We start from the raw sequence: 7,830 nt of genomic DNA on the forward strand, positions 1-7,830 counted from the left end.
ATTTCATTTCCTAAAAATATTTTACATATTTTTCAACCTCAAGAATTTTAATTGTGACATGCACCTTCTTACACTCTTTACATGATTTAGCCCTTATTTTTATAAAAAGAAATGAAAAAAAAAGATTGCAAAATTGCTAACAAACAAATAATAAAATGCTATTATTTATCTAAACAATTACTAGAATATCTAACCCGAACTTGATTCGAAAATTATTCGGGTTAACCTAGACCATGGTATCTTCAAGTGCACAAGCAGGATCATTTACTGCTATTTATATTGCAGTGTAATGTTGTTTGGGAACTTTATGAACTGTCTTTTTTTTTTTTTGTTGAAGAATTCTGGCTACCTAGTTCACATATGTAGATATAATTTTATTGCTCCGTAGGAGATTAGAGCTCATTACTTTATGTTCGTGTTCATTTCACTTATTTACTATCAGAATAATAGATATTTTTTATTTTTTATTTTTTGGCAGGAAGGTCCTCGAACAATGGCGGGGATTGCAACATTTGATTCTGCTATTCATTTCTACAATCTCAAGCGAGCTTTACAGCAGGTAAGCACTCATATTTTTTGTAATTTAGCGACATGAAGAAGGTTCTGTGATTTGAGTTGTTTTTTTCCTATCTAAAACGTAAGCAAGCATTTGTATAATGTGAATTAACCGGGACTAGAGGATTTCAACCTAGCGCTTGTTCTGAAGTTTAATAGAATTTCATCAACAATATTAATGCAGGACGACTCAAGGTAGTTTTCAAATGTAACTATTTGATGCGTATTGCATTTTATGCTCTCATGCAAAAGAAAATAGGTGATCCACATATTACAGGTAACCAAATAATTTAATAACTCATTTTCCTTAACTGAAAAACTGACAACACCGGAGTTTAAAATTGTTTATTAATGAAATGATTGAAAACATTTGAGAATTTGAGCAAGAAACTAGAAACAAATAAAATTAACGAGGTAATTTATCAATTTCTACAAATTTGATTTTTGACAGACTTTCTTTTGATCAAATTCAATAGCATCAAACATGGTAATAAAATATATATGTAGTATTAATTTAAACATTTTCTTGGAAAAATCTTGTTGCCCTCAGATCATGGAGATGACTTCTCCAGTCACATTTACCAATCAATTCAACAATTCATTTTCCTTAACTTAAAACAAATAAAGTAGATTTTAAAATCAATTGATAATGTTTATAAAAATTTCAGCAATAAATTGTGAAAAAATAAAATTGATGAGCCAATATTGTGAATTTTTGCAAATAAGATTTCTAACACCGCTTTTTGATCAAATTCAAGAGGTCCAAATAAGGATATGATAAATTATATATATGATATAAAATATTCCCCCTTACTAAATTAGTTGTACTTACATCACGCTTAAAGAAATTACACATCTTATTTACTCTTAAGATTAAAATTAGCAAGTAATTTTATTCAAGAAATAGTTTTAAATAACATATATTAGATAATTGTTTAAAAACTGATGACCTGCGCTTGTAGATAAGGTTAGCACAAGATCAATTTTATTTTAAGTTAAATAGTTCAAGCAAGAATTTGTAGCTAATTTCTATAATCTATCAAACCAACCTTCTTCAAATGTAAAATTTCCAAATCAACGGAATAGTAGCTAACCCAGTTACATACACAAACTCATGTAGTAGAGCCACAAGCTAATCCCATCAACGACCACAAGGGTGCCACACATAACTCTCAATTTACAAGGGACAGGTATCAGGATAATCCCCAAGTATATCTCTTTCATGCTTAGGAAGGGCCATGGCTACGACTGCATCTGCTTGTTGGTTCATAAACCACAATTCTCAATAGATCTCAACTTTTATGTATTCCACTTTTGCTATTTCTTTTTAATATTTTGAATCATCTAAGGTCCAACTAATTTCCCAGTGCAACATAAAAAATATTATGTTGTCCAGTTGAGCCATCTCAATCTTTTGTGGATGTTAACCTAAACTCAATCAAAATTGAATTCATGCTAATCAAATAAATTAACCCAAAATTAGGAAATCATGTCAACGGCCAATGTTACCCTTTGTGGAGATCATCGTTGGCTTGCACTCAAATATTGAAATAACAAAGAAAATTAACCAACCATTGAAAAAAAAAAAATCACAAAACTAATGCTTGCTGTATGCTGTAATGCTTACCATATGAATAAATGTGAAGATTTCCATCTTTAATTGTATACTAAATGTAGTGCTTAAGTAGACTTTTTTGCATGCCTGTATAATATGAACTTGTTACCATTTTGGACCCGGCAATTTATCCATCACATATGAGGCGATTGATTCTTGAAATTTGAACTTGAACTAATAAATTTTTATGACAGCGAAAGGCTTGACCAAGTGCTAATTGACTGTGAGACAGTGATATTCCTGTACCTGTTGTTTGAAGCGATTAGTGAATTAGAACAAGTCATTAAATGATGCCACTTTTGGATAACATGTATCCGCAAGAAAATGCTATGGATTAGCTTGGAAGCCTTTAAAGTTATCTTGTTTTATGCTGTATTTAGCTTATTTTTTAATCCTGGCGTAGCACATATTTTTTTCACCCTTTAACCCTGCTTCAACTGCAATCATTTGGCAGCCTTTGATGCTTGTTGTTCCAGACATACAAGATGTTTATACTCCATTGCATACTGATCTAATTGTTCCAGTTGGTGAGGTTAGTATATTTAAAAGATTAATTTTCTGCTAGATATGCATATTATTTACATACTTTGTGGCGTACAATAATTTTAAAGACTTTCTTAGCTATTCTTGTCTTTTTGAGGGTTCAGTGCCGGCAACACCTTGAACAATTGCTTGAAAGTATTCCATCGATGTTTGAAAACAACAGAGTTGCTGATTCAGCTTTTGGTGCTGCAATAAAGGTTTAATTTATTTTGAAGGTTGAATTCTTTCGATTTTCAGTATTATTTGTGGTTCAAGAAACTCCAGCGTTTGCCAAACCTTAATTTGGTGTATAACATGTTGAAAGGATGGAGCACATTCCTTTGAATGTCAGATTTTGCATGTGAGGTTAATTTTTGCTAGATGTTGTGGAGGATCGATTCAGCAATTTGAAATTAGATTTGTGCTTGTTAACATTATATTTTTGTTCATATTTTCTTTGATTTTTTTTTTCTTTCATCCTAATTATTGCCTTTGGTTCATACCTCTTTTAGGCTGCTTTTCTGGCTCTGAAGCCAACAGGGGGGAAGCTTCTCGTTTTTCAATCAGGTAAATTCTATGAGGTTCTCAGCTCCATATATATAAAAAAATGGACTCTGATTTTTTTTTTTTTAATGATTTAGTATTTTCTTTTAGGAGGTTTACATAAGTATTTTTGTTTACATATCTAACAACTAAACTTCAATTTTTAAGTACGTGTTGCCTTACATATGCATGACAAGGATGTTCACATTTTAAAAGTTAAAATGGTGGGACTTTCGATATGATATGAAAGACTTGGGTGGTATAAATGAAAAAATTAAAGTATAGGTGTTAGATGTGTAAATACATAGGAATTGGGTAGTATGTTTGTAAATGCTCGTTTCTTTTATCATGTTCTCTGCCAATTTATGTAATCTGGGAGCAATCTATTTTTTTTTCTAATTTTTTTGTGCTTAAATCTTAGTTTAGTTTAACATGAAATAGAGGTTGTGTGCATTTCATGGCTGTTGTTTGTAGGCTATGTGGCAGTGTCCTGAGAAACAGAGCACTTTCTCAGTAATAAAGTCACCGAAGTCACTACCATGTTGTGGTTCCTGCCTTGTTTATTCTGTTGTAATATCTTTCTTTGTCATGGCGAACATCTTGAGTTTTATCATTGGCTTTTTTTGGGCTTGTGTTGGGGTTGACATGGATACACTACTTAAAAACTTTCATGTCTTATAATTCAGTGGTGAAATGGAGTTGCCTTTTGCGATGAAATAGTCTTAAATAACTAAAGTAGCATTCATAGCACGAGATCAATGCATCATAGAATCTCAGCTGTTAGATGTTATTGTGGGGAATGGAAAGGGTGGAAGAAATTCTTTCGAAGCATTTGGTATGAGGAAATATTTGGGCTATTCTAGGAAGAAAGTAATGAAATTAGTGATACTAGGGTTAACCCAAACTTTAATAGGAAAAATAAATGGTATTACTTCAAACAAATAGATGGTTACAAATAAATGCACTTGGAAAAGGAATTGTAACAAAATAAAACACAAACTCACTCTAGGACTCGATCCAGAGGTGTTAGAGGTCAGAGAGGTGGTAGGAGGTTGAAATGGGTTGTGGGTCCCTGGACAACAAAAGGAGAGGCTGAAATTACGTTGTGAGTGATGCGGAGAGGCGGAGGGCTTGGAATGGGAGCAACAACCAAGGGGAGGGCTGTGGGACAATGAGGCGCAGTGTAGGTGAAGGGCTGTGAATTGCAGGAAAATAAGAAGTTTCAGTTCTGGAGGGCTGCGACAGCGAAGGGGATGGCTGGAATAAATGAAATAGGTGCCTGGGTGGTGGCACTATAGGAAAAAGACAGCAAGGTTGCTATCCTAGGCAGCTGTTGCAAGTATAAAGGGTTGGTTAGAGGTCGAAATAATGACAGCGTGGGAAGAAGAATGAGGACTAAGTCGGAGGGCTAGGATTGCGATGGTAACGAAGAGGAGGGACAAGAATGCAATGGTGGCGGCTGCGGAGGTTGCAGGTCTCCTTGGGAATGACTACAACTAATGCACCACTTGATCCCTTCGAAGGAGATCACCATCTCAAATGAGTTATAGCCAGAACACATTTTCTTTGGATACAACTATAAAAGGGGAAACCCTGGACATCTACGACTGTCCTGAAAGACAACATCATCAAATTGCCTTCCAAACCCTAATGCAACACATCCATAGGAAATGACTAAAATGAATGGAAGATAAAAGGAACAAAATCATAAGGAAAATGGGACCGTTTCGGCTGCACCCGCTATATTGAATCCCGAGGTAGCAACTACAATATCACAAAAATTTATTGCGGGTAAGCTCCCTTGTCAATCTCCCGAGGTTGGGGAGCTTTAACCTCATTTGTCGAAGCTTTTGTTTGCATGCTAAAAGTAGCGAAGTTGTTGTAATTTTTTGGGATAGAGGGGTCTCTTAATGTGGTTTGAGAAGCACGTAGATCTTAGCAACGACTGCACTGCCTCCCAAAACACCTGAGTAGTTTTCTCCATTTACGAGCAACCATCCATATCAATCCAACTATCTCGAGGTACTCTGCTTAGCTGAACAAGAATTTCGTGCCAAGTGTATTATGTTGAATTCTCTAAAAGCAGCCCAAGGTTGGTTCAACGTGATTTGAGTTTAGGACAATTTGAATCTCCTTGAATGGTAGTGGCTAGGCCGGAAAGCTTGTAAAAAGGATGTCTTGAAACTCTTTGTTCTGGTTGTCTTGTGTCTGCTACCGGCTCCTCTCTCACGGTCCTTTGTCACCACTAGGAATGATACTCCAGATGCCTCTCTGCTTGCAATGACACTTGTAATATTGGACTCCACAGAGGATGACTCTGTGCTTTCCATTTTTGATGAATGCGTATGTATTCCTGTACAATTATGTTGACTCTTGTGATCATATTGCCACAGTCTCCCCAACAAAATGTTACAGACGTCCATGGGCACCACATTGCACCAAACATGATCCTGCAGCTGACTCCCAATTAAATGCCAATGCTGATCATGTTTTCCTTCAACCATGGCAGAGAATATTGCTAAGGATGTTTTTGAGTGATGATGCTCAAATTGTCCGCCATCAGTGTTGACACCACATTTTTTGCTCCTCCCTCCATCGATGATAATTGTGCATTCCTTTCCCTTCACGGTGCAACGAGTATATTGCGGCGAAGCGATTGTTGCTCCATCGACACCTCAATCTAAAAGACTTATTGAACCACAAGCATCTCGTCCTCATCCGGTAGAAATTGGTACTCTTCAAATTTTTCTCCAATTGCTTCCTCATCACTTACTTCCTTCACTTGCCTCTGCTCGGTAAAAGTCACAACTTAGCTCATCAGTCAACTCAAAGCGATGTGCCAAAATCATGACATCTGAAGCATTTACCAACTGGAACTGTAGTGGCTCCAACCTCCTCTTAACCAGTCTACTTCACTTCCTAAGGCGTGGTCCTCCCAAGGTCTCCAACTGTGGGTGGTTGTTTGACTAGTTATGGTTTCGGGTTTTTCTTCTCTTGTCTTTTCACTTTCAGTGCTAAAGTTTGCACGTCCCTCAATATCCTATAGGGTTGCATCCGGGTCACATCACTGATAACAAGCTTCGGTCATCCCAAATACTTGCCTAAGGTGTGCTCCTTTATATCTTTTGGCTGACACTTCAACTTAAGTTGCTTAAATTTTGTTGTGAGATCCATTGATAGCTTCTGCTGCAGGTAATGGAGCTTCAAGGAGTTGTCTTGGTGGTAGTTTGGGAGTAGACATTGTCACTGTATCTCCCGTTTCCTCTTCTCTCAAGAATTAATTCTGTCCCATTATTCTCTGTCTCTCCCTCTTTCGATTCTACCACCATAACAAAGCATTATTCTTCAGTTTGATGATGGCTAACTTCACTCTTGTCATCAGGCACCTCCTTGTATTCAAATATACACTCAACAATTTACATCCAATTGAGCAAGTCGTCTGGATTCATTTTCCTCTCCAAGTCAGGTATGCCCACTTTAATTATCGAATCTTTGTATCTTCTAATAGGCACTCCATATCCGTATCTTCCAACGGGCAATCCATCTCTGTATCATCTAACAAGAATCTTGTTTTTGTATCCTCCAACAACGCCTCATCTATGTATTTTTCAATAGGGGCTTCAGCTTTAGATCTCCTCTGATAGTGTGCCCCAAATTACTGTGGCATGCCTGCCTTATTCTCCACTAGAATCATCCCTACGGAAGGGATTCAGGTATTGTACTTGATCTCCTTCACAGTTTTCACTATTACATATGACAGTGATTCTGCCTTGGGTTCTTTCCTCAATGTCAACCGATGCAACACTTGGTGGAGTAACTGTTGTATGTCATCCATGGTAGGTTCCTGATCAGATTCCGACAATTGTTTCAACGATGACGTGGTTGGGGTTTTGGGATATTGGTAGGTGGAAGGAGGTGTGTAGGGCAGTGAAGAAAAATTTGGGGGGGATGATATGAGGAGGTGATGCTAGAAATCCTAGGATAGGACAATTGTTAGACTTTATTTGATAATTATTGATACCGGAGTTAACCCAAACCACAATAGAAAAAACAATTGTTTTTACTTAGAACAAATAGATGGTTACTACCAAACACACTTGGAAGGGAAATTAAAACAAAACAAAACACAAATTCACACTTGGGCTTGACCCGAGGGTGGTGAAGGTCAGTCAGGTCGTCGGTGGGTGGTGGTAGGAGGCTTAAGTGGGCAGTGGGTTGCTGGACAACAAAAGGAGGGGTTGGAATTCTTTGGCGGTGAAGTGGAGGGCCTGAAACAACAACGTTGGCGAAGGAGAGGGCTAGGACTACTGGTGGCAGGGAAGGGGAGGGATAGGAAACCGAGAGGCTGCGAAGGTGAAAGGGTTGTGAGCTGCAGGACTATAAATATAGTATTGTCTCAGGGTTGTGGCAACGAGTGAGGTTGTGAGCTGCAGGACTACAAATATAGTATTGTCTCGGGGTTGTGGCAACGAGTGAGATAGATGAAATAGGTGGTTGGGTGGCAGAACTACGGAAAAAAGACAACAAGGCTCCTTTCCTGGGCAGCTTCAACAAGTATGGAGGGTGGTCAAGAGTTGAAGCAGCGAGGTGATTGG

At 37.4% G+C, this 7,830-nt stretch overlaps 1 protein-coding gene across 1 annotated transcript in view; it reads left to right on the forward strand.

Annotated features, from left to right (window-relative positions):
* LOC110038828 (protein transport protein Sec24-like CEF) overlaps positions 1-7,830 on the forward strand; it is a 59,874-nt gene that overhangs the window by 19,413 nt on the left and 32,631 nt on the right. Inside the window, exons 8-11 of the mRNA XM_020743740.1 lie at positions 479-559; positions 2,625-2,702; positions 2,818-2,910; positions 3,205-3,259. Of these exons, the coding sequence (XP_020599399.1) occupies positions 479-559; positions 2,625-2,702; positions 2,818-2,910; positions 3,205-3,259 (307 nt within the window). The remainder of the gene's footprint in view (positions 1-478; positions 560-2,624; positions 2,703-2,817; positions 2,911-3,204; positions 3,260-7,830) is intronic.

The sequence above is a fragment of the Phalaenopsis equestris genome, unplaced genomic scaffold (genome assembly GCF_001263595.1).
Source record: "Phalaenopsis equestris unplaced genomic scaffold, ASM126359v1 Scaffold234078, whole genome shotgun sequence".
Lineage (NCBI taxonomy): Eukaryota > Viridiplantae > Streptophyta > Magnoliopsida > Asparagales > Orchidaceae > Phalaenopsis > Phalaenopsis equestris.